Genomic DNA, 27,680 nt, shown 5'->3' with positions numbered 1-27,680 from the left:
CGTTTCTCTACATCGGTCCTGTTACATTCTAGTTTCTCTACATCAGTCCTGTTAGTAGTGACGTTTCTCTACATCGGTCCTGTTACATTCTAGTTTCTCTACATCAGTCCTGTTAGTAGTGACGTTTCTCTACATCAGTCCTGTTAGTAGTGACGTTTCTCTACATCAGTCCTGTTACATTGAGTTTCTCTACATCAGTCCTCAGTAGTGACATTCTAGTTTCTCTACATCAGTCCTGTTAGTAGTGACGTTTCTCTACATCAGTCCTGTTACATTGACGTTTCTCTACATCAGTCCTGTTCAGTAGTGACGTTTCTCTACATCAGTCCTGTTACATTCTACGTTTCTCTACATCAGTCCTGTTAGTAGTGACGTTTCTCTACATCGGTCCTGTTACATTCTAGTTTCTCTACATCGGTCCTGTTAGTAGTGACGTTTCTCTACATCGGTCCTGTTACATTCTAGTTTCTCTACATCGGTCCTGTCAGTAGTGACGTTTCTCTACATCAGTCCTGTTAGTAGTGACGTTTCTCTACATCAGTCCTGTTAGTAGTGACGTTTCTCTACATCAGTCCTGTTAGTAGTGATGTTTCTCTACATCAGTCCTGTTAGTAGTGACGTTTCTCTACATCAGTCCTGTTACATTCTAGTTTCTCTACATCAGTCCTGTTAGTAGTGACGTTTCTCTACATCAGTCCTGTTACATTCTAGTTTCTCTACATCAGTCCTGTTAGTAGTGACGTTTCTCTACATCGGTCCTGTCAGTAGTGACGTTTCTCTACATCGGTCCTGTTAGTAGTGACGTTTCTCTACACGGTCCTGTTAGTAGTGACGTTTCTCTACATCGGTCCTGTTCAGTAGTGACGTTTCTCTACATCGGTCCTGTTAGTAGTGACGTTTCTCTACATCAGTCCTGTTACATTCTAGTTTCTCTACATCAGTCCTGTTAGTAGTGACGTTTCTCTACATCAGTCCTGTTAGTAGTGACGTTTCTCTACATCAGTCCTGTTACATTCTGTTTCTCTACATCAGTCCTGTTAGTAGTGACGTTTCTCTACATCGGTCCTGTTAGTAGTGACGTTTCTCTACATCAGTCCTGTTAGTATTGACGTTTCTCTACATCAGTCCTGTTACAGTCTACGTTTCTCTACATCGGTCCTGTCATTCTAGTTTCTCTACATCGGTCCTGTCAGTAGTGACGTTTCTCTACATCAGTCCTGTTAGTAGTGACGTTTCTCTACATCAGTCCTGTTAGTAGTGACGTTTCTCTACATCAGTCCTGTTAGTAGTGACGTTTCTCTACATCAGTCCTGTTACATTCTGAGTTTCTCTACATCAGTCCTGTTAGTAGTGACGTTTCTCTACATCAGTCCTGTTAGTAGTGACGTTTCTCTACATCAGTCCTGTTACATTCTAGTTTCTCTACATCAGTCCTGTTAGTAGTGACGTTTCTCTACATCAGTCCTGTTAGTAGTGACGTTTCTCTACATCAGTCCTGTTACATTCTAGTTTCTCTACATCAGTCCTGTTACATTCGTTTCTCTACATCAGTCCTGTCAGTAGTGACGTTTCTCTACATCAGTCCTGTCAGTAGTGACGTTTCTCTACATCGGTCCTGTTAGTAGTGACGTTTCTCTACATCGGTCCTGTTAGTAGTGACGTTTCTCTACATCGGTCCTGTTAGTAGTGACGTTTCTCTACATCAGTCCTGTTAGTAGTGACGTTTCTCTACATCAGTCCTGTTAGTAGTGACGTTTCTCTACATCAGTCCTGTTACATTGACGTTTCTCTACATCAGTCCTGTTAGTAGTGACGTTTCTCTACATCGGTCCTGTTAGTAGTTCGTTTCTCTACATCGGTCCTGTTAGTAGTGACGTTTCTCTACATCAGTCCTGTTACATTCTAGTTTCTCTACATCGGTCCTGTAGTAGTGACGTTTCTCTACATCAGTCCTGTTCAGTTCGTTTCTCTACATCGGTCCTGTCAGTAGTGACGTTTCTCTACATCAGTCCTGTTAGTAGTGACGTTTCTCTACATCAGTCCTGTTAGTAGTGACGTTTCTCTACATCAGTCCTGTTAGTAGTGACGTTTCTCTACATCGGTCCTGTTAGTAGTGACGTTTCTCTACATCGGTCCTGTTAGTAGTGACGTTTCTCTACATCAGTCCTGTTAGTATTGAGTTTCTCTACATCAGTCCTGTCAGTAGTGACGTTTCTCTACATCAGTCCTGTCAGTAGTGACGTTTCTCTACATCAGTCCTGTTAGTAGTGACGTTTCTCTACATCAGTCCTGTTACATTGACGTTTCTCTACATCGGTCCTGTTAGTAGTGACGTTTCTCTACATCAGTCCTGTTACATTCTACGTTTCTCTACATCAGTCCTGTTAGTAGTGACGTTTCTCTACATCAGTCCTGTCAGTAGTGACGTTTCTCTACATCAGTCCTGTTAGTAGTGACGTTTCTCTACATCAGTCCTGTTACATTCTAGTTTCTCTACATCAGTCCTGTTAGTAGTGACGTTTCTCTACATCGGTCCTGTTACATTCTAGTTTCTCTACATCGGTCCTGTTCATTCTACGTTTCTCTACATCAGTCCTGTTAGTAGTGACGTTTCTCTACATCAGTCCTGTCAGTAGTGACGTTTCTCTACATCAGTCCTGTTAGTAGTGATGTTTCTCTACATCAGTCCTGTTAGTAGTGACGTTTCTCTACATCAGTCCTGTTACATTCTAGTTTCTCTACATCAGTCCTGTTAGTAGTGACGTTTCTCTACATCGGTCCTGTTACATTCTAGTTTCTCTACATCGGTCCTGTTAGTAGTGACGTTTCTCTACATCAGTCCTGTTAGTAGTGATGTTTCTCTACATCAGTCCTGTTAGTAGTGACGTTTCTCTACATCAGTCCTGTTAGTATTGATGTTTCTCTACATCAGTCCTGTTAGTAGTGACGTTTCTCTACATCAGTCCTGTCAGTAGTGACGTTTCTCTACATCGGTCCTGTTAGTAGTGACGTTTCTCTACATCAGTCCTGTTAGTAGTGACGTTTCTCTACATCAGTCCTGTTAGTAGTGAGGTTTCTCTACATCAGTCCTGTTAGTAGTGACGTTTCTCTACATCAGTCCTGTTACATTCTAGTTTCTCTACATCAGTCCTGTTAGTAGTGACGTTTCTCTACATCGGTCCTGTCAGTAGTGACGTTTCTCTACATCGGTCCTGTCAGTAGTGACGTTTCTCTACATCGGTCCTGTCAGTAGTGACGTTTCTCTACATCGGTCCTGTTAGTAGTGACGTTTCTCTACATCGGTCCTGTTAGTAGTGACGTTTCTCTACATCGGTCCTGTTAGTAGTGACGTTTCTCTACATCGGTCCTGTTAGTAGTGACGTTTCTCTACATCAGTCCTGTTAGTAGTGACGTTTCTCTACATCAGTCCTGTTAGTAGTGACGTTTCTCTACATCGGTCCTGTTAGTAGTGACGTTTCTCTACATCGGTCCTGTTAGTAGTGACGTTTCTCTACATCGGTCCTGTTACATTCTAGTTTCTCTACATCGGTCCTGTTAGTAGTGACGTTTCTCTACATCGGTCCTGTTAGTAGTGACGTTTCTCTACATCGGTCCTGTTAGTAGTGACGTTTCTCTACATCGGTCCTGTTAGTAGTGACGTTTCTCTACATCGGTCCTGTTAGTAGTGACGTTTCTCTACATCGGTCCTGTTAGTAGTGACGTTTCTCTACATCAGTCCTGTTAGTAGTGATGTTTCTCTACATCAGTCCTGTTAGTAGTGATGTTTCTCTACATCAGTCCTGTTAGTAGTGACGTTTCTCTACATCAGTCCTGTTAGTAGTGACGTTTCTCTACATCAGTCCTGTTAGTAGTGAGATCACACCATACATTCACAGTGTAACTTAAAAGCCTTAAGCTCTGGATCAGACTTTTAATTGACCCTGTTCAGTGATGGGAATGATGGATGGTAGAGGGGGGGATTGTGGGAGCCTTTGACTGAGCGGATGAGTATCTCCGTGGTAACCAGGCCACAATCACTTAATCTGCTCTCTAATGAAGAAACCAGGGAGAGTGAGGGATGGAGGGAGGGGGTGAGAGGGAGAGATAGAGGGGGAGAAAGAGGGCATGAGAGAGAGCAATAGAGAGCTAAAGAGGGAGAACGAGAGAGGGGGCATGAGAGAGAGAGAGCAAAAAACAGAGCGAGAGAGCGAGCGAGAGAGAGAGACAGAGAGGGCATGAGAGAGAGAGAGAGCTAAAGGGAGAGAGGGAGGGCATGAGAGAGAGACAGAGAGGGCATGAGAGAGAGAGAGAGAGAGAGAGAGAGAGAGAGAGAGAGAGCTAAAGGGAGAGAGGGAGGGCATGAGAGAGAGACAGAGAGGGCATGAGAGAGAGAGAGAGAGAGCTAAAGGGAGAGAGGGAGGGCATGAGAGAGAGACAGAGAGGGCATGAGAGAGAGAGAGAGAGCTAAAGGGAGAGAGGGAGGGAAAGAGAGAAAGCGAGAGTGAATGATGTCAGAGAATGAGAGAGTGAAACAGAGGACAAAGGATGACAGAGTGGTTGGTGTGTGTTGATGAGTTCACATTCCCTCCCACCGACTCGACCTCAAACCGGTCCAACAGGGCAGTAGAGCTGTGGCGGTCATGTCATATCGATCAGACGGTTAATTGTCATGCACGGTTTCATCCACTCAGAGGAGAGGCTGAGGTCCTGCACTGTATAGGCATGTTATCTGTGTCTGGGAAATAAGATACTTACGAAGAAGAGGACATTGAAGAGGAACAGGAAGTACTTGATTGCCTTCATGCAGCCTTTCCCCATTGTGATCGCTCTGTGAACAACAGAATACTAAATATTTAGTCATACTTTATTTGAAGAGTACTTAAGCATTAATATGATACGATCATGAAGATAAAAATCACAGGTCAGGTCAGACATCCCTGTGGTCGACTGAAGAGTTTAACACGATGCCATCAAAGTACAGAAGGGACATGATCCACAGTGTGTGTGTGTGTGTGTCTGGATTTGCTGGTGTGAGAGGCCTACATTATAAGTGGTGGCAGACGCCTGGAACCCCCTGACCTGCTGGCTAAGCTGCTGAGATGATAGAGACCTGGATCTATAGGAGACAGATGCCTGACCTGACGGCTAAGATGTTGAGATGATAGAGACCTGGATCTCTAGGAGACAGATGCCTGAACCTGACCTGCTTGGCTAAGTGCTGAGATGATAGGAGACCTGGATCTATAGGAGACAGATGCCTGACCTGCTGGCTAAGGTGCTGAGATGATAGAGACCTGGATCTATAGGAGACAGATGCCTGGAACCCCCTGACCTGCTGGCTAAGCTGCTGAGGTGATGGAGACCTGGATCTATAGGAGACAGATGCCTGGAACCCCCTGACCTGCTGGCTAAGATGCTGAGATGATAGAGACCTGGATCTATAGGAGACAGATGCCTGACCTGTTGGCTAAGGTGCTGAGATGATAGAGACCTGGATCTATAGGATACAGATGCCTGACCTGACCTGCTTGCTAAGTCGCTGATATGATAGGGACCTGGATCTATAGGAGACAGATGCCTGGAACCCCCTGACCTGTTGGCTAAGGTGCTGAGATGATAGAGACCTGGATCTATAGGAGACAGATGCCTGACCTGCTGGCTAAGCTGCTGAGATGATAGGGACCTGGATCTATAGGAGACAGATGCCTGGAACCCCCTGACCTGTTGGCTAAGGTGCTGAGATGATAGAGACCTGGATCTATAGGAGACAGATGCCTGGAACCCCCTGACCTGTTGGCTAAGGTGCTGAGATGATAGAGACCTGGATCTATAGGAGACAGATGCCTGACCTGCTGGCTAAGCTGCTGAGATGATCGGGACCTGGATCTATAGGAGACAGATGTCTGACCTGCTGGCTAAGCTGCTGAGGTGATAGAGACCTGGATCTATAGGAGACAGATGCCTGGAACCCCCTGACCTGCTGGCTAAGCTGCTGAGATGATAGAGACCTGGATCTATAGGAGACAGATGCCTGGAACCCCCTGACCTGTTGGCTAAGGTGCTGAGATGATAGAGACCTGGATCTATAGGAGACAGATGTCTGACCTGACCTGCTGGCTAAGCTGCTGAGATGATAGGGACCTGGATCTATAGGAGACAGATGTCTGACCTGCTGGCTAAGCTGCTGAGGTGATAGAGACCTGGATCTATAGGAGACAGATGCCTGACCTGCTGGCTAAGCTGCTGAGATGGAGACCTGGATCTATAGGAGACAGATGCCTGGAACCCCCTGACCTGCTGGCTAAGCTGCTGAGATGATAGAGACCTGGATCTATAGGAGACAGATGCCTGACCTGACCTGCTTGCTAAGATGATAGGGACCTGGATCTATAGGAGACAGATGCCTGGAACCCCCTGACCTACTGGCTAAGCTGCTGAGATGATGGAGACCTGGATCTATAGAAGACAGATGCCTGACCTGCTGGCTAAGCTGCTGAGATGATAGAAAAAAACATGTAAAAAATGTACAGACAGTCAGGGGCTCCTGACTCCAACATCATTTACAAATAAAGCCGGTGTTTAGTGAGTCCTCCAGATCAGAGGCAGTAGGGATGTTCTCTGTTTAGTGAGTCCACCAGATCAGAGGCAGTAGGGATGACCAGGGATGTTCTCTGTTTAGTGAGTCCTCCAGATCAGAGGCAGTAGGGATGACCAGGGATGTTCTCTGTTTAGTGAGTCCACCAGATCAGAGGCAGTAGGGATGACCAGGGATGTTCCCTGTTTAGTGAAGTCCTCCTGTCAGAATGTAAGATCAGAGGCAGTAGAGATGTTCTATTTGATAAGTTGTAAAATTGGAAAATATTCCTGTCCGAACAGATACACAAAACTACTTTTGGGTGTCACGGAAAACGTTTGGACTGCAACCAGCAACACACATCCATCAGACTGTACAACCAGCAACACACAACCTGCATCAGACTGAAACCAGCATCAGTTGTACAACCAAATATAAATGCATCAGACTGTACAACCAGCAACACACAACCTGCACACCCAAAACTACTGTACAACAGCAACACACAAATACCTGCAACACACAACCTCCATCAGACTGTACAACCAGCAACACACAACCTCCATCAGACTGTACAACCAGCAACACACAACCTCCATCAGACTGTACAACCAGCAACACACAACCTCCATCAGACTGTACAACCAGCAACACACAACCTCCATCAGACTGTACAACCAGCAACACACAACCTCCATCAGACTGTACAACCAGCAATACATTCTCCATCAGACTGTACAACCAGGTCAGACTGTACAACCAGCAACACACAACCATCAGACTGTACAACCAGCAACAGACACGCCATGCTCCATCAGACTGTACAACCAGCAACACACCATCCTCAGACTGTACAACCAGGACACAACCAGTCAGACTACAACCAGCAACACACAACCTTCAGAGTATTTTACTGACAACATCCATCAGACTTTACAACCAGCAACACACAACCTCCATCACTGCAACCAGCAACACACAACCTCAGACTGTACACAGCAACACACAACCTCCATCAGACTGTAACATCAACATCAGACTGTACAACCAGCAACACACAACCTCCATCAGACTGCACAAAGTGAACAGCGAGCACAACAATCAACCTACCACAGCAACACAGCCTGAAGCGGCTAACACTGGTCAAACATCGGACTTAAAAACGGTCCCACAGCCAAGAGGCCCGAACGTGAATATATATTGAAACAAGGCTGTTCCATGATGTTACCTAGTCAACATAAGACCAGTTTACTGCCATGTTAACGGTGTGTTCAAAGCCCCTTCAGCTGTACCCCTTCAGCCACAAGACAGGCCAGTTTACTGCCATGTTAACGTGTGTTCAAAGAGCCCCTTCAGCCACAAGACAGGCCAGTTTACTGCCATGTTAACGCCATGTGTTCAAAGAGCCCCTTCAGCCACAGGCCAGTCGTACAGTGGTCTGTGAGTCAGACAGTTAAACCAGGCTAAACGGTCTCAACATACTGTTTAAAAACACAGGGACACACACAGTGGAAAACATGACAGGGCTGTAAATATAGAAGTGGACACCAATTTTCCACCATAATTTGCAAATAAATTCATTAAAATTCCTACAATGTGATTTTCTGGATGTTTTCTCCTCCATTTGTCTGTCATAGTTGAAGTGTACCTATGATGAAAATTACAGGCCTCTCATCTTTTTAAGTGAGAGAACTTGCACAGTTGGTGGCTGACTAAATACTTTCTTGCCCTATATAGCGTACTACTGTTGACCAGGGCCCTATATAGCGTACTACTGTTGACCAGGGCCCTATATAGCGTACTACTGTTGACCAGGGCCCTATATAGCGCACTACTGTTGACCAGGGCCCTATATAGCGCACTACTGTTGACCAGGGCCCTATATAGTGTACTACTTTAGAAACGGCACGGGCTGCCTCACCGGCTACGGCGCTGCCTCACCGGCTACGGCGCTGCCTCACCGGCTACGGCGCTGCCTCACCGGCTACGGCGCTGCCTCACCGGCTACGGCGTTGACTCAATGTTAAGTTAGGGGCATTTCCATGTAAAAGGACCCATGAGCACCAACATGTGAAGTTCATAGGAGCATATCAAAATTGGGTGACAAATTAAAGCGAACCCACTGGGCACAGGCATCAATTCAATGTCTATTCCACATGGGTTCAACTTGTTTTGTAGAAATGATGTAAAAACAACGTCGATTCAACCAGTGTGACCGGCTGAAATGTAAAGCGTTCTTATCAAACAGCTCTTACATTAAAAAGGACGTTAATTATACAATTTTTTCACATTTTCCAACCTCATAAAAACACAGGATTATCTGGTTTTTGACTACACTGGGCCTTTAAAAAAGGTATTAGAAATAAAGTGGGTTCAGAAAGTATTGGTACCCTTGATAAACATGAGCAAAAACGACTGCATAAAAGAAATACAAAATACTGAGCTATATTATATTACTTTATACTAATACTTAAACAGTTAGGAGTCAAATAGATTCACTTCCCTTGATTTCAATCGCTCACTTTGTGAGGATCAGGGCACAGACACTTTTTCTAAAAATGTTTTCTGAGATTGGAGAACACATTGGGAGAGAGGTTCGACCATTCCTCCAAACAGAATCTGTCCAGAACCTTGATCTCTTTCGTCTGAGTTTACGAACTTGTCCTTGTTCAATTCAAACCGCAGGTTTTCAAATGTGTCTGAAGGTCTGGAGACTGAGACGGCCGTTGCAAAAATGTTAATTGTGTGGATTCATTTCTTTGTGGATTTTAAAATGTCTTGCTTGGGGTTTTTGTGTTGCTTGGGGTTTTTGTGTTGCTTGGGGTTTTTGTGTTGCTTGGGGTTTTGTGTTGCTTGGGGTTTTTGTGTTGCTTGGGGTTTTTGTGTTGCTTGGGGTTTTTGTGTTGCTTGGGGTTTTTGTCTTGCTTGGGGTTTTTGTCTTGCTTGGGGTTTTTGTGTTGCTTGGGGTTTTTGTGTTGCTGGGAGATCCACTTGCGGCCAACTGTCATTCTCCTGGCAGAGGAAACCAGATTTTTTTTGGGGCAAAAATGTCCTGGTACTGGGTACAGTTCATGATGCTGTTGACCTTAACGGCCTCAGGACCGATGGAAGAAATATATCCCCAAAACATCAAAGATCCACCACTATATTTTTTACAGTAGGTTCGGCGTTCATTCTCATTTCGACGCCAAACTCACCGCTTGGCCAAAGAGCTCTATTTCCACCTCATTGGACTAAAGCAGCTGTACCAAACTCACCGCTTGGCCAAAGAGCTCTATTTCCACCTCATTGGGCTAAAGCAGCAGTACCAAACTCACCGCTTGGCCAAAGACCTCTATTTCCACCTCATTGGACTAAAGCAACGGTACCAAACCCACCGCTTGGCCAAAGAGCTCTATTTCCACCTCATTGGGCTAAAGCAGCAGTACCAAACTCACCGCTTGGCCAAAGAGCTCTGTTTCCACCTCATTGGACTAAAGCAGAAGTACCAAACCCACCCCTTGGCCAAAGAGCTCTATTTCCACCTCATTGGACTAAAGCAGCTGTACCAAACTCACCGCTTGGCCAAAGAGCTCTATTTCCACCTCATTGGACTAAAGCAGAAGTACCAAACCCACCCTTGGCCAAAGAGCTCTATTTCCACCTCATTGGACTAAAGCAGCGGTACCAAACTCACCGCTTGGCCAAAGAGCTCTATTTCCACCTCATTGGACTAAGGCAGCGGTACCAAACCCCGATACCGTTTAGTAAACTCCAGGCGTTTACGTTTGTTGGACGACAAGAAAATAGCGCTCTTATATTTAGTTTTAGCAGAAATGATTTGCCTTCTTTAAGATGAAGAAATATGACCTAGTATCTTGTCATTCTGTCAGCAAACCCAACCTGTTCTTTAAGAGTAAATGTGTTTTTGTGTAAAAAAAAAAATTGTTCAGTGGAAACAGTTAAAAAGTAGTCCTCTTGTATATGTTGTGCAGTTTGTTCAACGTTGCAATCCAACTTTTATTTTTTTAAAGATCATACTTTTAAAGTGAAAATTCTGAGTCTAAGCCTAATTCTGTTATCGTGGAATTACCCATCAGTCTATAAACACAGTAGAGGGGCTATATAACACACAGTAGAGGGGCTATATAACACACAGTAGAGGGGCTATATAACACACAGTAGAGGGGCTATATAACACACAGTAGAGGGGCTATATAACACACAGTAGAGGGGCTATAACACACAGTAGAGGGCTATATAACACACAGTAGAGGGGCTATATAACACACAGTAGAGGGGCTATATAACACACAGTAGAGGGGCTATATAACACACAGTAGAGGGGCTATATAACACACAGTAGAGGGGCTATATAACACACAGTAGAGGGCTATATAACACACAGTAGAGGGCTATATAACACACAGTAGAGGGCTATATAACACACAGTAGAGGGGCTATATAACACACAGTAGAGGGGCTATATAACACACAGTAGAGGGGCTATATAACACACAGTAGAGGGTCTATATAACACACAGTAGAGGGTCTATATAACACACAGTAGAGGGTCTATATAACACACAGTAGAGGGTCTATATAACACACAGTAGAGGGGCTATATAACACACAGTAGAGGGGCTATATAACACACAGTAGAGGGGCTATATAACACACAGTAGAGGGGCTATATAACACACAGTAGAGGGGCTATATAACACACAGTAGAGGGCTATATAACACACAGTAGAGGGGCTATATAACACACAGTAGAGGGGCTATATAACACACAGTAGAGGGGCTATATAACACACAGTAGAGGGGCTATATAACACACAGTAGAGGGGCTATATAACACACAGTAGAGGGGCTATATAACACACAGTAGAGGGGCTATATAACACACAGTAGAGGGGCTATATAACACACAGTAGAGGGGCTATATAACACACAGTAGAGGGGCTATATAACACACAGTAGAGGGGCTATATAACACACAGTAGAGGGGCTATATAACACACAGTAGAGGGGCTATATAACACACAGTAGAGGGGCTATATAACACACAGTAGAGGGGCTATATAACACACAGTAGAGGGGCTATATAACACACAGTAGAGGGCTATATAAAACACAGTAGAGGGGCTATATAACACACAGTAGAGGGGCTATATAACACACAGTAGAGGGCTATATAACACACAGTAGAGGGGCTATATATTACACAGTAGAGGGGCTATATAACACACAGTAGAGGGGCTATATAACACACAGTAGAGGGGCTATATTACACAGTAGAGGGGCTATATAACACACAGTAGAGGGGCTATATTACACAGTAGAGGGGCTATATAACACACAGTAGAGGGGCTATATAACACACAGTAGAGGGGCTTTATAACACAGTAGAGGGGCTATATAACACAGTAGAGGGGCTATATAACACAGTAGAGGGGCTATATTACAGTAGAGGGGCTATATTACACAGAGGGGCTATATAACACACAGTAGAGGGGCTATATAACACACAGTAGAGGGGCTATATAACACACAGTAGAGGGGCTATATAACACACAGTAGAGGGGCTATATAACACACAGTAGAGGGGCTATATAACACACAGTAGAGGGGCTATATAACACACAGTAGAGGGGCTATATAACACACAGTAGAGGGGCTATATTACACAGTAGAGGGGCTATATTACACAGTAGAGGGGCTATATTACACAGTAGAGGGCTATATTACACAGTAGAGGGCTATATAACACAGTAGAGGGCTATATAACACAGTAGAGGGCTATATAACACAGTAGAGGGGCTATATAACACAGTAGAGGGCTATATAACACAGTAGAGGGGCTATATAACACAGTAGAGGGGCTATATACAGTCTACTATCTAATACTAACAAGTGAGTGATTCAGACCATTATATTCCGGATGAGATCCGGCCTCCGTCTCCAAGACGAAGTGAAAGCAGAGAGAATAAAGGGTCATCTCTTTACAAAATGTTTTGTCTCCAACCTCATTGGTTAATAAAAACACACTAGACACTTTCAGCGAGTTCAGTAGCATACAGACTTTACACAGCGTATCAAATCGACCTTGTGTGTGTGTGTGTGTGTGTGTGTGTGTGTGTGTGTGTGTGTGTGTGTGTGTGTGTGTGTGTGTGTGTGTGTCAGACATCTGTCGTCATTCAAAGAGGCCGTAAACACATCGCCATCTACATCTTACAGAAGACCCATCAGTAGTTTAACACACTACCGTAGCCGGCCAATCACAGACCAGGGCCCGCATTCACAAAAGGTTCTCGGAGTTAGGAGTGCTGATCTAGGATCAGTTTCTGTATTTTAGATCAGAATGAATACGACAATACGGACACTGAAGAGAGGCACAGTCCCCCCTCTCTCCTAACCCCCTCTCTCCTAACCCCCCTCCTCTCTCCTAACCCCTCCTCCCTCTCCTAACCCCTCCTCCTCTCTCCTAACCCCTCCTCCTCTCTCCTAACCCCCCTCCTCCTCTCTCCTCCTCCTCTCTCCTAACCCCTCCTCCTCTCTCCTAACCCCTCCTCCTCTCCTCCTAACCCCTCCTCCTCTCTCCTAACCCCTCCTCCTCTCTCCTAACCCCTCCTCCTCCTAACCCCTCCTCCTCTCCTAACCCCTCCTCCCTCCTCCTCCTCCTAACCCCTCCTCTCTTTTCTTCCACCTCATCATGTTTTTTCCCTTCTCCAAAACGTAAAGTATCCCAGGAGCCTCCAGAGCAGAGGGTTTTAGGATCATATGACAGCCTTTCTTAGTGGCACCCTATTCCCTATGTAGTGCACTACTTTTGACCAGGACCCATAGGGCACTACAGTATTTAGGGAATAGGGTGCCTTTTGGGACGCAGGCCTTTTCTTCTACTTTCACTTCAGGGTGTCAACAAACAAGTCAGTTCAGTCTCTCTGAACTTGCTCTTTTCCCCTACTAGTTGTTCTGCTTCTCCTCCCGTTTCTATCTGTACCAGGCACTACTGAGAGAACACATTGGGGTTGGCTGATACAACACTCAGTAAAGTGAGATAAGAGTGTAGGGGAGGAGAGAGGGAGAAGGGGAGGAGAGAAAGAAAGAGCGAGAGAGGAGCGGGGAGAGAGGGAGAGAGAGGAGCGGGGAGAGAGGGAGATAGAGGAGAGGGGAGAGAGAGGAGAAGGGGAGGAGAGAAAGAGCGAGAGGAGGGGGAGAGAGAGGAGCGGTGAGGAGAGGGGGAGGGAGAGGGGAGGGGCAGGGAGGAGAGAGAGGAGCGAGGAGAGGGGAGCAGGGAGAGGGGGAGCAGGGAGAGAGGGGGTGAGGAGCGGGGAGAGGGGAGAGAGAGGGGGGAGCGGGGGGGGGGCAGGGAGAGAGGAGGGGAGGGGAGCGGGGAGAGAGGGGGAGCAGGGAGGAGAAAGAGTGAAAGCACTGGGTCAAGATCAGAGTTTGAAGTCAGAGTGAGAGCTTGCAGGTCACTTTGCTTCCACTTTCTGTCTACATGTGTTTATATCAGAGGCGGTTGGTGCCGTTTATGAAGAGGGACGATTAAACTCTTTTATGAGCACTACAGCATATTGATGACTGTCATTCGTACTTCGTACTCCATTCACCCAGTTCAATATAACATTGATAGGGTTTAGGCTACTACATGATACTCTGTCCCTATACCCATTACGAGGTTGCTACAACCAGGCCTAAACCCTATACCCATTACGAGGTTGCTACAACCAGGCCTAAACCCTATACCCATCACGAGGTTGCTACAACCAGGCCTAAACCCTACACCCATCATGAGGTAGCTACAACCAGGCCTAAACCCTATACCCATCATGAGGTTGCTACAACCAGGCCTAAACCCTACACCCATCATGTGGTTGCTACAACCAGGCCTAAACCCTACACCCATCATGTGGTTGTTACAACCAGGCCTAAATCGCAAGAATCTAGTTTAGTATTTTTCATGTTTCTGAGCGTTTAGGTGCTTGTTCTCATGTTGTCCTTTTGGTCTCGTCTCCTTGGCTCCTCTGTGGATCTTCCCATTTACACCAGAGATAGCGATATAAATGACGAGATGCTCATGTCTCAGCCCTAACAAAATGGGAATTGTTGTCCCAAAGGCAGAAAGGCAGGCGACAAGCTTAGGTCCAAAACAAGCCCATAGAAATGCATTGGGGTGACTGTGGACAGATTTTGGAGTAAAACCTCTTGCTTCGCCTCTTCCTCTATGATTTACACACACACACACCAAGCCCCTCCCCTCACACCAAGCCCATCCCCTCACACCAAGCCCATCCCCTCACACCAAGCCCATCCCCTCACACCAAGCCCCTATTAGATTATTGTCACTAAATCAAATCTAGGCCATATCATATCACCCAGCCCTAATTCTACTCATTTTGCCATGGAACAGAGAATAATTAACCGTTTTTACAGCTCATTTCCTACAATTCTTCACATTTTGTTACGGGCTGGAGGCAAACATTTTGCAGTTTTTAAATATGATAACTGATGATCAATGGACTCCACCCCGGTCTGTAATTCAACCATGCTTACTACAAGTTCAGACTCATGCTCACTACACGTTTAGACTAATGCTTACTACAAGTTTAGATAGATGGCGCGCGACTAATCTCCCCCACACCCACCCCCACCCCAAAAACATGGCTGACAGCTGATGCAAAACCAATTATCTAAAATGTCACCTTGTGTATTCTATTATTCTAAATGTCAACAGTAAGTTGAGACTGACCCCACCTGAGTTCACCTCCGCGGGCCTACAGTTGCCCATCCCTGATTTAGACAGTGTGTTTAAGGGAATAAGAATCTGCTTTTGTTTTCAGTAGGTGTGTGTGTGTGTGTCAAGACACGATACTTCCATTACTGCTGTGCCACTGGACTCTTCAAAATGACTCTTCTTCATAGTAACTAAAACTAGGAGGAATGTTAGTCTCTCTCCTGGTAACATAGTAACTAAAACTAGGAGGAAGTAAGGACATTCTATGAGATGTTAGTCTCTCTCTCTCCTGGTAACATAGTAACTAAAACTAGGAGGAAGTAAGGACATTCTATGAGATGTTAGTCTCTCTCTCCTGGTAACATAGCAACTAAAACTAGGAGGAAGTAAGGACATTCTATGAGATGTTAGTCTCTCTCTCCTGGTAACATAGTAACTAAAACTAGGAGGAAGTAAGGACATTCTATGAGATGTTAGTCTCTCTCTCTCTCCTGGTAACATAGTAACTAAAACTAGGAGGAAGTAAGGACATTCTATGAGATGTTAGTCTCTCTCTCTCTCCTGGTAACATAGTAACTAAAACTAGGAGGAAGTAAGGACATTCTATGAGATGTTAGCCTCTCTCTCTCTCCTGGTAACATAGTAACTAAAACTAGAGGAAGTAAGGACATTCTATGAGATGTTAGCCTCTCTCTCCTGGTAACATAGTAACTAAAACTAGGAGGAAGTAAGGACATTCTATGAGATGTTAGTCTCTCTCTCTCTCCTGGTAACATAGTAACTAAAACTAGGAGGAAGTGAGGACATTCTATGAGATGTTAGTCTCTCTCTCCTAACTCCTGGTAACATGTTAGTCTCTCTCTCTCCTGGTAAGTAACTAAAACTAGGAGGAAGTAAGGACATTCTATGAGATGTTAGTCTCTCTCCTGGTAACATAGTAACTAAAACTAGGAGGAAGTAAGGACATTCTGAGATGTTAGTCTCTCTCCCCCCTGGTAACATAGTAACTAAAACTAGGAGGAAGTAAGGACATTCTATGAGATGCTGTATCTGGAGCACCTACAGAGAGATAATGAAAGAATGTGCTTCTGTTTGTGTGTTAAAAAGGTGAAATGTACAAAGATAAGATAACTTGTGACATTTGTTGTGTCTGCAGGGTGACATTAGCGCTCATTCTGACACACACGTCCTGTGCACAACTTAGACACACTCCTTTCACACCCATGAGCTGGTTAGAGCCGTGCAGGACAAGACCATTTAGTCTAGGGGTTTCTGGGAAAAACATGCCCTCTCTGGAATGGCTATATACAATCGAAGTCAGACGTTTACATATCTGTCTGGAGTCACCCGGCCGGGAGTCACCCGGCCTGGAGTCACCCGGCCTGGAGTCACCCGGCCTGGAGTCACCCTGTCATATTTGGCCTACTTGTTAGATGTGTGTATACAGTTGAAGTCGGAAGTTTTACATACAACCTAGCCAAATATATTTTAAACCCAGTTTCACAATTCCTGACATTTAATCAGAGTAAATATTCCCTGTCTTAGGTCAGTTAGAATCACCACTTTATTTTAAGAATGTGAAATGTCAGAATAATAGTAGAGATAATGAATTATTTCAGCTTGTGTTTCTTTCATCACATTCCCAGTGGGTCAGAAGTTTACATACACTCAATTAGTATTTGGTAGCATTGCCTTTAAATTGTTTAATTTAGGTCAAACGTTTTGGGTAGCCTTCCACAAGCTTCCCACAATAAGTTGGGTGAATTTTAGCCCATTCCTCCTGACAGAGCTGGTGTAACCGAGTCAGGTTTGAAGGCCTCCTTGCTCGCCCACGCTTTTTCAGTTCTGCCCAAAAATGTTCTATAGGATTGAGGTCAGATCTTTGTGATGGCCACTCCAATACCTTGATGTTGTTTTCCTTAAGCCATTTTGTCACAACTTTGGAAGTATGCTTGGGGTCATTGTCCTTTGTAAGACCCATTTGCGACCAAGCTTTAACTTCCTGACTGATGACTTGAGATGTTGCTTCAATATATCCACATAATTTTCCTTCCTCATGTAGCCATCTATTTTGTGAAGTGCACCAGTGCCTCCTGCAGCAAAGCACCCCCACAACATGATGCTGCCAGCCCCGTGCTTCACGGTTGGGATGGTGTTCTTCGGCTTGCAAGCATCCCCTTTTTCCTCCAAACATAACGATGGTCTTGATGGTCAAACAGTTCTATTTTTTGTTTGATCAGACTAGAGGACATTTCTCCAAAATGTACGATCTTTGTCCATGTACAGTTGCAAACCGTAGTCTCGCTTTTATGACGGTTTTGGAGCAGAGGCTTCTTCCTTGTTGAGCGGCTTATGTTGATATAGGACCTGCTTTTACTGTGGATATAGATACTTTTGTACCGGTTTCTCCAGCATCTTCACTTGCTGTTGTTCTGGAATTGATTTTGCACCAAAGTACGTTCATCTCTAGGAGACAGAACACGCCTCCTTCCTGAGTGGTATGACGGCTGCATGGTCCCATGGTGTTTATACTTGCGTACTATTGTTTGTACAGATGAACGTGGTACCTTCAGGTGTTTGAAGATTGCTCCCAAGGATGAACCAGACTAGTGGAGGTCTACAATTTTCTTTCTGAGGTCTTGGCTGATTTCTTTTGATTTTCCCATGATATCAAGCAAAAGAGGCACTGAGTTTGAAAGTTGGCCTTGAAACACATCCACAGGTACACCTCCAATTGACTCAAATGATGTCAATTAGCCTATCAGAAGCTTCTAAAATCATGACATCATTTTCTGGAATCTTCCAAGCTGTTTAAAGGCACAGTCAACTTAGTGAATGTAAACTTCTGACCCACTAGAAATGTGATACAGTGAATTATATGTGAAATAATCTGTAAACAATTGTTGGAAATATTACTTGTGCCATGCACAAAGTAGATGTCCCAACGGACTCGCCAAAACTATAGTTTGTTAACAAGAAATGTGTGGAGTGGTTGAAAAACGAGTTAAATGTTTAAGTGTATGAAATCTTCCGACTTAAACTGTATTTAATGTTGTGTTTATTAGTAGCCAACAAGTAGGCAAAACAAATGTTTAAATTTGACAAATCAGTGCTGTAGGAGTTTTCACTCTTCCAGTATCTTGATATCAGGAAGTAAGAAAGTAAGGAAACACTCCCCAGCGTTGGACGATAAACACTCCCAGCGTTGGACGGTAAACACTCCCAGCGTTGACGGTAAACACTCCCAGCGTTGGACGGTAAACACTCCCAGCGTTGGACGGTAAACACTCCCAGCGTTGACGGTAAACACTCCCAGCGTTGGACGGTAAACACTCCCAGCGTTGGACGGTAAACACTCCCAGCGTTGACGGCAAACACCCAGCGTTGGACGGTAAACACTCCCAGCGTTGGGACGGTAAACACTCCCAGCGTTGGACGGTAAACACTCCCAGCGTTGGACGGTAAACACTCCCAGCGTTGGACGGTAAACACTCCCAGCGTTCTTACAGAGTCAAACACTCCCAGCGTTAAATGTAAAAATGACTCCCAGCGTTTACGGTAAACACTCCCAGCGTCTGGTCAGTAGTAAACACCTGCGTTGTGACAAACACTCCATGTGTTAAGTCAAACACTCCCAGCGTTGGACTTGTTTTAAACACTCCCAGTCTCATTAGTAAACACTCCCATCCTACAGGCTGTCAACACATCATCCAGCGTTGAAGCTAGTAAACAGGCTTCCCAGCGTTAGAAGACAAATCAAACACTCCCAGCGTTTTTGGAGCGGTCCAAACACTCCCAGCAGGGCGGTAAACACTCCCAGCGTTCAGCTGGTCTAGCCAGCCTCTGTTTCTTACAGAGTCACAATATTTTACACAGGTCTTTTTTTTAAATGTAAAAATGACTTTACAGTGTTTAATCTGTTTTTACGTTTTATTTTGTTGACGTTTTATTTTGTTGACCAAAGAAAGTCTGGTCTAGTAGTAGGGTCACACTGGGATTGTGACAAACCTTCTTCTCATGTGTTAAGTCAAGGCTGAGTGTGGACTTGTTTTAACACCAGTCTCATTAGTCACTCCCATCCTACAGGCTGTCATCACACATCATCCTAATGGCTTGATAATGAAGTAGAATACAGGCTTCCCTGTTAGAAGACAAGGCCTACACACACCCACACACACAGTTTTAATGGATGTCCCTTTCTCACCAGAACAATGGCCTGTTCTCCAAGCAGGGCAAGGCTTTTTTCATCAGCATTCAGCTGGTCTAAAAGTCTCTAGTTAAGACTACACACATGGGGCAAAACACACACAAGGGGTTTTCTCCAAACCAGACATCACGTTCCTTAACACCTGCCCTCCTTAACAAAACCCGTGACTCACTGGCCCCCCTGGGGACATCTCACACACAACAATGAGCCAACATCCTCCAGCAACCATCCTCTAGACAGAGAGACAGACAGGACAGGGGGCTTTGAGTTGGCCACCAGAAACAAGGGGGCAGCTTTCAGCCACTGATCCCTGAACAAAAGGAGAAACTCAACAGGAAGGAGAAGAGGAACTCCACTTCCGTACATTCAAACTGAGTCTCCCAGATAACACCCTAAACAAGGGGATTGAAATAACTACTATGGACCGGGAAACATAGGGCTCTGAAAAAGAGCTGGGAGCACCAGAGGGAATAGGGTCAGTTGGGACACAGGCCTCTTCACTACAACAGCAGACCGAATGAAAGATGTCCCTTTCTCACCAGAACAATGGTTAGTTATGACCAAGTGATCGGAGGCTGTTTTTAAAGGGGTTTAACAGGTGTAAAACTATCCCTGCCTGGTTGAGGTATCTGGCCTGGGAGGACCAGAGAAACAAGGGGGTTGATGTAACTGGGCTGGGAGGGCCAGAGAAACAAGGGGGTTGAGGTATGAGCTGGGAGGACCAGAGAAACAAGGGGGTTGAGGTATCTGAGCTGGGAGGACCAGAGAAACAAGGGGATTGAGGTAACTGAGCTGGGAGGACCAGAGAAACAAGGGGATTGAGGTAACTGAGCTGGGAGGACCAGAGAAACAAGGGGATTGAGGTAACTGAGCTGGGAGGACCAGAGAAACAAGGGGATTGAGGTAACTGAGCTGGGAGGACCAGAGAAACATAGGGGATTGAGGTAACTGCCATACATAGGCTGGGAGGACCAGAGGCCAACAAGGGGATTGAGGTAACTGGCTGGGAGGACATAGGAAAAAGTAGTGTAATATATAATGAGGAAACAAGTAATAAAAGGGGTTGACATAACTGGGTTGGTAGGACCAGAGAAACAAGGGGGTTGATGTAACTGAGCTGGGAGGACCAGGGAAACAAGGGGGTTGAGGTAACTGAGCTGGGAGGACCAGAGAAACAAGGGGTAAAAGTAGTGTAACTGAGCTGGGAGGCCAGAGAAACAAGGGGTTGATGTAACTGGGTTGGGAGGACCAGGGGAAACAAAGGGGTTGATGTAACTGCAGCTGGGAGGACCAGAGAAACAAGGTGATTGGTTAAAAGTAGGTGGGGATCAGAAAGGGGGTGAGAGAGGGGGTTAGAGGTGTCAACAGTGATGGGTGCTGCCTGGACTTGTCAGCAGCATAGGAGCCCCAACAGTCATGAGCTGAGTCCCATATGGCACCCTGGCCATACATAGGGCTCTGGTTAAAAGTAGTGTAATATATAATGGCACCCTGGCCATACATAGGGCTCTGGTTAAAAGTAGTGTAATATATAATGGCACCCTGGCCATACATAGGGCTCTGGTTAAAAGTAGTGTAATATATAATGGCACCCTGGCCATACATAGGGCTCTGGTTAAAAGTAGTGTAATATATAATGGCACCCTGGCCATACTCTGGTTAAAAGTAGGGCTCTGGTTAAAAGTAGTGTAATATATAATGGCACCCTGGCCATACATAGGGCTCTGGTTAAAAGTAGTGTAATATATAATGACACCCTGGCCATACATAGGGCTCTGGTTAAAAGTAGTGTAATATATAATGGCACCCTGGCCTGGTTAAAAGTAGTGTAATATATAATAGGGCTCTGGTTAAAAGTAGTGTAATATATAATGGCACCCTGGCCATACATAGGGCTCTGGTTAAAAGTAGTGTAATATATAATGGCACCCTGGCCATACATAGGGCTCTGGTTAAAAGTAGTGTAATATATAATGGCACCCTGGCCATACATAGGGCTCTGGTTAAAAGTAGTGTAATATATAATGGCACCCTGGCCATAGGGCTCTGGTTAAAAGTAGTGGACTATAAAGGGAATAGTGTGCCGTTTAGGTTACACCCCTGAACTCCACTGATGGTAACTGAACCAGTTTGAACTTCATTAAAGACTCCTTCTGTGGCGTTCCCATGACAACCGACCCTGGGGAAAGGGGTAGGATGATGGGGAGGGGTGTTTGAAAGAGGGAGGCTCCTGCTGAGAAAGAAGTCTCACGCTTGGCCCCCCCTAAACCCCCCCCCACCCTTCTCACATAGTCACCCCCCAACTACCAGGAACATGTAAACAGAGGAGAAACACATGGTTCAGACTATAGAGTCTAGTAGTTACAGGGGTGCAGTGTTCTCTACTGAGGCTGTAAGGATTAGGGACTATTTAGAGTCAACGTTTGAGAGCTCATCGGTTGAATTTGAGGAGTTGATCTGATTCAATGATGTCCTTTTGAATAAAGAAGCAACCGGTTGGGTGGAACCACTACAGACATCTTCCCATTGGTAGAGCAGCTGGTGATGGGTGGGCCCGCCCCCACTGGTAGAGCAGCTGGGGATGGGTGGGCCGCCCCACTGGTAGAACAGCCGGTGATTGGTGGGCTTGATTCATCAACAGTTCATGCAGTCTACCACTAACAAGCCTAGAAAGCAAGTAACCTCAGTCCCAGACTGGAACCTAGAATACATGAACAACATCTCAGCAGATATTACAGGTTCTATGAACAAAGTCTGACACACGACTTACAGAGTCAGTGTTACACACACAATGCAGGCAAACTGCAATCATGTTCATAAGAAACTGTTTGAAATGATTTACTGTGTGAGAGTCTAAAACAACACTTAAACTGTCTGTACTCTGAGCTTTTCCATCAGAAAGGACCCATGAGCACCCAGATGACTTATACACAGAGGGCACGTCCCCGTCCCCGTCCCCGTCCCCGTCCCCGCCCCCGTCCCCGTCCCCGTCCACGTCCCGCCCCCGTCCACGTCCCCGTCCCCCCTAAGATTTGTCCTCGATTCAGCTTCAGCTGAAGCCAACTTCATAAAATTGCTATCAACCAAGTTAAGAGTAGTTATCTTGTCTAACTATCTTAGCTGGGATGCCTGCTGGCAAGCTTGGTAGACTTCAGAGAAAAAGCAAGCGATAACTAAAATGTAGTGAATAACGCACATTCCTTTCGGTCTTTTATCCAGATTTGAGCAGAGGTGCACAAAAGTATATTTATCCTCTTTAATATAAATAACCACCAGTCAGGAGGATATAGATTAGCTCAAGAGGTGTGCTTAGATATGCAGAAAAATTAGACATTCAAATGCATTTCTGTTTATTACAGATCAGGGGCTAATTATGTCATTTTGTTTCCGTGATTCCTGTTAATGTGCTGTAGTCCATGTGCTGTAGTCCATGTGCTGTAGTCCATGTGCTGTAGTCCATGTGCTGTAGTCCATGTGCTGTAGTCCATGTGCTGTAGTCCATGTGCTGTAGTCCATGTGCTGTAGTCCATGTGCTGTAGTCCATGTGCTGTAGTCCATGTGCTGTAGTTAATGTACTGTAGTTTAATAAACGCCAAAACAATATATAGATATTTTCAAACTCAAGGCACCATGTCATAGCTGACAGACAGTTCTCTCTTCAGACATTTTTGAATCTTAGTTCAGAGCAGATATTTAAAAACCGGGTGTTTGAGAAAACGTTTGAATCTTAGTTCAGAGCAGATATTTAAAAACGGGGTGTTTGAGAAAACGTTTGAATCTTAGATTCAGAGCAGATATTTAAAAACAGGGTGTTTGAGGGAACGTGATCATGACACCCAGAGGGAGATTTGACTGTAATTCTGTTACCAAAGTCTACAACTGCACAGTTCTTCCACTAAGTTAGTTTTTGCTACATTTACCAGCAAGAACTTGTTCAACGTAGTCCTTGTGCCGAGACTTGTATGGTTTGATAAACGTTCAAATAAAAAGTTTGTGTTTGGCATATATTTTAAAGTTTAAAAAAGTCCAAGCGTAATTTGGTTGGTGTGGAATTGCCCACTCGTAGTACAACGATCCCATTCAATTCACGATCAACTTAACAGCTAACTAAAAAAAGACATTCATTTCTATTTATTCTGGGTGTGTGAACAGATCTTAAGGGCCAGTAACATCCATGTTGGCCACATCTTTCCCTCCATCTCTAAAACACAGAGGGGAAAAACCCCACAAAGTCCAGCGAGGTGATCAGATCAACAACTCTGAAGTAAAAGTGAAAGAAAGTCTCAGCCAGTCATCTCTGGCATCGATGAGAGAGGCATGTTCACACTGGGAGACTGGCCAACTTATGTCATCGGTGTACTCACCACCCACCCACTAATGTGATACCATTAAGGTCCCACACACAGCTAGTGCCCACCAGTCCACACACAGCTAGCTCTGCCCAACAGTCCCACACACAGCTAGCTCTGCCCAACAGTCCCACACACAGCTAGCTCTGCCCACCAGTCCCACACACAGCTAGCTCTGCCCACCAGTCCCACACACAGCTAGCTCTGCCCACCAGTCCCACACACAGCTAGCTCTGCCCACCAGTCCCACACACAGCTAGCTCTGCCCCACCAGTCCCACACACAGCTAGCTCTGCCCACCAGTCCCACACACAGCTAGCTCTGCCCACCAGTCCCACACACAGCTAGCTCTGCCCACCAGTCCCACACACAGCTAGCTCTGCCCACCAGTCCCACACACAGCTAGCTCTGCCCACCAGTCCCACACACAGCTAGCTCTGCCCACCAGTCCCACACACAGCTAGCTCTGCCCACCAGTCCCACACACAGCTAGCTCTGCCCAACAGTCACACACACAGCTAGCTCTGCCCAACAGTCACACACAGCTAGCTCTGCCCAACAGTCACACACACAGCTAGCTCTGCCACAGAGTTACATACAACAACTGTAATAAAACAAACCTACACTATTGAGTTCACATTTAAAATGACCCACGTTCACATTTAAAATGACCCATGTCGACATTGTCCTGTGTAACTGCATTTAAATACACAGAGAGGAGATATGAAACCAGACTGACAGTCTGTTATAGAGAGGAGGACACATGAAACCAGACTGATAGTCTGTTATAGAGAGGAGGACACATGAAACCAGACTGATAGTCTGTTATAGAGAGGAGGAGATATGAAACCAGACTGATAGTCTTAGAGAGGAGACATGAAACCAGACTGATAGTCTGTTATAGAGAGGAGATATGAAACCAGACTGATAGTCTGTTATAGAGAGGAGATATGAAACCAGACTGATAGTCTGTTATAGAGAGGAGGACACATGAAACCAGACTGATAGTCTGTTACAGAGAGGAGATATGAAACCAGACTGATAGTCTGTTATAGAGAGGAGATATGAAACCAGACTGATAGTCTGTTATAGAGAGGAGGACACATGAAACCAGACTGATAGTCTGTTACAGAGAGGAGATATGAAACCAGACTGATAATCTTAGAGAGGAGATATGAAACCAGACTGATAATCTTAGAGAGGAGATATGAAACCAGACTGATAATCTTAGAGAGGAGATATGAAACCAGACTGATAATCTTAGAGAGGAGATATGAAACCAGACTGATAATCTGTTATAGAGAGGAGGAGACATGAAACCAGACTGATAGTCTGTTACAGAGAGGAGGAGATATGAAACCAGACTGATAGTCTGTGATAGAGAGGAGGAGACATGAAACCAGACTGATAGTCTTAGAGAGGAGACATGAAACCAGACTGATAGTCTGTTATAGAGAGGAGGAGATATGAAACCAGACTGATAGTCTGTTACAGAGAGGAGGAGACATGAAACCAGACTGATAGTCTGTTACAGAGAGGAGATATGAAACCAGACTGATAGTCTGTTACAGAGAGGAGGAGACATGAAACCAGACTGATAGTCTGTTACAGAGAGGAGATATGAAAACAGACTGATAGTCTGTTATAGAGAGGAGATATGAAACCAGACTGATAGTCTGTTATAGAGAGGAGATATGAAACCAGACTGATAGTCTTATAGAGAGGATATATGAAACCAGACTGATAGTCTGTTATAGAGAGGATATATGAAACCAGACTGATAGTCTGTTACAGAGAGGAGGAGATATGAAACCAGACTGACAGTCTGTTATAGAGAGGAGATATGAAACCAGACTGATAATCTTATAGAGAGATATGAAACCAGACTGTTAGTCTGTTACAGAGAGGAGGAGACATGAAACCAGACTGATAGTCTGTTACAGAGAGGAGATATGAAACCAGACTGATAGTCTGTTATAGAGAGGAGATATGAAACCAGACTGATAGTCTTATAGAGAGGATATATGAAACCAGACTGATAGTCTGTTACAGAGAGGAGGAGATATGAAACCAGACTGATAGTCTGTTACAGAGAGGAGATATGAAACCAGACTGATAGTCTGTTATAGAGAGGAGATATGAAACCAGACTGATAGTCTGTTATAGAGAGGAGATATGAAACCAGACTGATAGTCTGTTATAGAGAGGAGATATGAAACCAGACTGATAGTCTGTTATAGAGAGGAGATATGAAACCAGACTGATAGTCTGTTATAGAGAGGAGATATGAAACCAGACTGATAGTCTGTTATAGAGAGGAGATATGAAACCAGACTGATAGTCTGTTATAGAGAGATATGAAACCAGACTGATAGTCTGTTATAGAGAGGAGATATGAAACCAGACTGATAGTCTGTTATAGAGAGGAGGACAGTCATGAAACCAGACTGATAGTCTGTTATAGAGAGGGATATGAAACCAGACTGATAGTCTGTTATAGAGAGGAGATATGAAACCAGACTGATAGTCTGTTACAGAGAGGAGATATGAAACCAGACTGATAGTCTGTTATAGAGAGGAGATATGAAACCAGACTGATAGTCTGTTACAGAGAGGAGATATGAAACCAGACTGATAGTCTGTTATAGAGAGGAGATATGAAACCAGACTGATAGTCTGTTATAGAGAGGAGGAGATATGAAACCAGACTGATAGTCTGTTACAGAGAGGAGGAGACATGAAACCAGACTGATAGTCTGTTACAGAGAGGAGGAGATATGAAACCAGACTGATAGTCTGTTATAGAGAGGAGATATGAAACCAGACTGATAGTCTGTTATGTTGAGTTACATACCGTGCTACCAGTATGTAGGTTGAGTTCTGTGTGTCTGTATCTGAGTGTGTTAGAACAGCTACTGTAAACACACACACTAGTCTGATGCTGCCCTGAAGGTCTTCCCTGCTTCCCCTGACCTGCTACTGAGTTGAGTCCCAAATGGCAAACTATCCTGTATATAGCACCCTACGAGGACTGGTCAACAGTAGTGTACTATGTAGGGAATAGGTAGTACTAGTAGTGTACTATGTAGGGAATAGGTAGTACTAGTAGTGTACTATGTAGGGAATAGGTAGTACTAGTAGTGTACTATGTAGGGAATAGGTAGTACTAGTAGTGTACTATGTAGGGAATAGGTAGTACTAGTAGTGTACTATGTAGGGAATAGGATGCCATATGGGACACAGACCAAAAAACTCTATCCAGCAGGGAGACGGTTTTGAACACACAGCCTCTGCTTCAGCCATCATTGGTCTGGTAGAAACACGTTCCTAAACAACCTCTGTTCTGGGGCCCGTGTTCAAAACAGGAGCGCTGATCTAGGATCAGGAGCCCTCTCTCTGTCGATGTAATATTATCCATTACAACGATAAGACAAAACAGATGTGAGATCAGCCTTGAGATAATATAATATACACGGCCCCTGGCCAAAAAACGATGAATGCTGCGTGGAGAAGTACTTGGCAGTATGTTCCACGTGTCGGAAGTATCATCTACACTATAGAACAGTGTGGAGGTCAGTGGATGGAAGGATTCCACACTGTTTAACCCTCCGTTTTAGTTTGAACGTTTAGACACAATATCAAATACAACAGGAAGGAATGGAACTCATACCAACGTGGGAGAACATTCTGGACCAGCTAATGGAAGAAGAAAAACCAGAACAGATGCGTTATTTTTTTCATAACAATAAGATAAACCCTTGGTCTGTCAGAGACGGAAAAAGGCATGTTTCAGACGTCCATATTCAATTTCAGATAAAAAAAAAAACA

The 27,680-nt window shown here is 44.8% G+C and overlaps 1 protein-coding gene across 2 annotated transcripts in view; it reads right to left on the bottom strand.

Annotated features, from left to right (window-relative positions):
• LOC124018507 (CD82 antigen-like) overlaps window positions 1-27,680 on the bottom strand; it is a 70,835-nt gene that overhangs the window by 42,316 nt on the left and 839 nt on the right. For both annotated transcript variants that reach the window (XM_046333837.1, XM_046333836.1), the window contains exon 2: window positions 4,756-4,828. In XM_046333837.1, coding sequence (XP_046189793.1) covers window positions 4,756-4,818 — 63 coding nt within the window. In that variant the 5' untranslated portion in view covers window positions 4,819-4,828. The remainder of the gene's footprint in view (window positions 1-4,755; window positions 4,829-27,680) is intronic.

This window comes from Oncorhynchus gorbuscha, unplaced genomic scaffold (genome assembly GCF_021184085.1).
Source record: "Oncorhynchus gorbuscha isolate QuinsamMale2020 ecotype Even-year unplaced genomic scaffold, OgorEven_v1.0 Un_scaffold_536, whole genome shotgun sequence".
NCBI classification, from domain to species: domain Eukaryota; kingdom Metazoa; phylum Chordata; class Actinopteri; order Salmoniformes; family Salmonidae; genus Oncorhynchus; species Oncorhynchus gorbuscha.
Note: the sequence above shows the minus strand (reverse complement) of the source record. Positions and strands in the feature narration are given on the sequence as shown.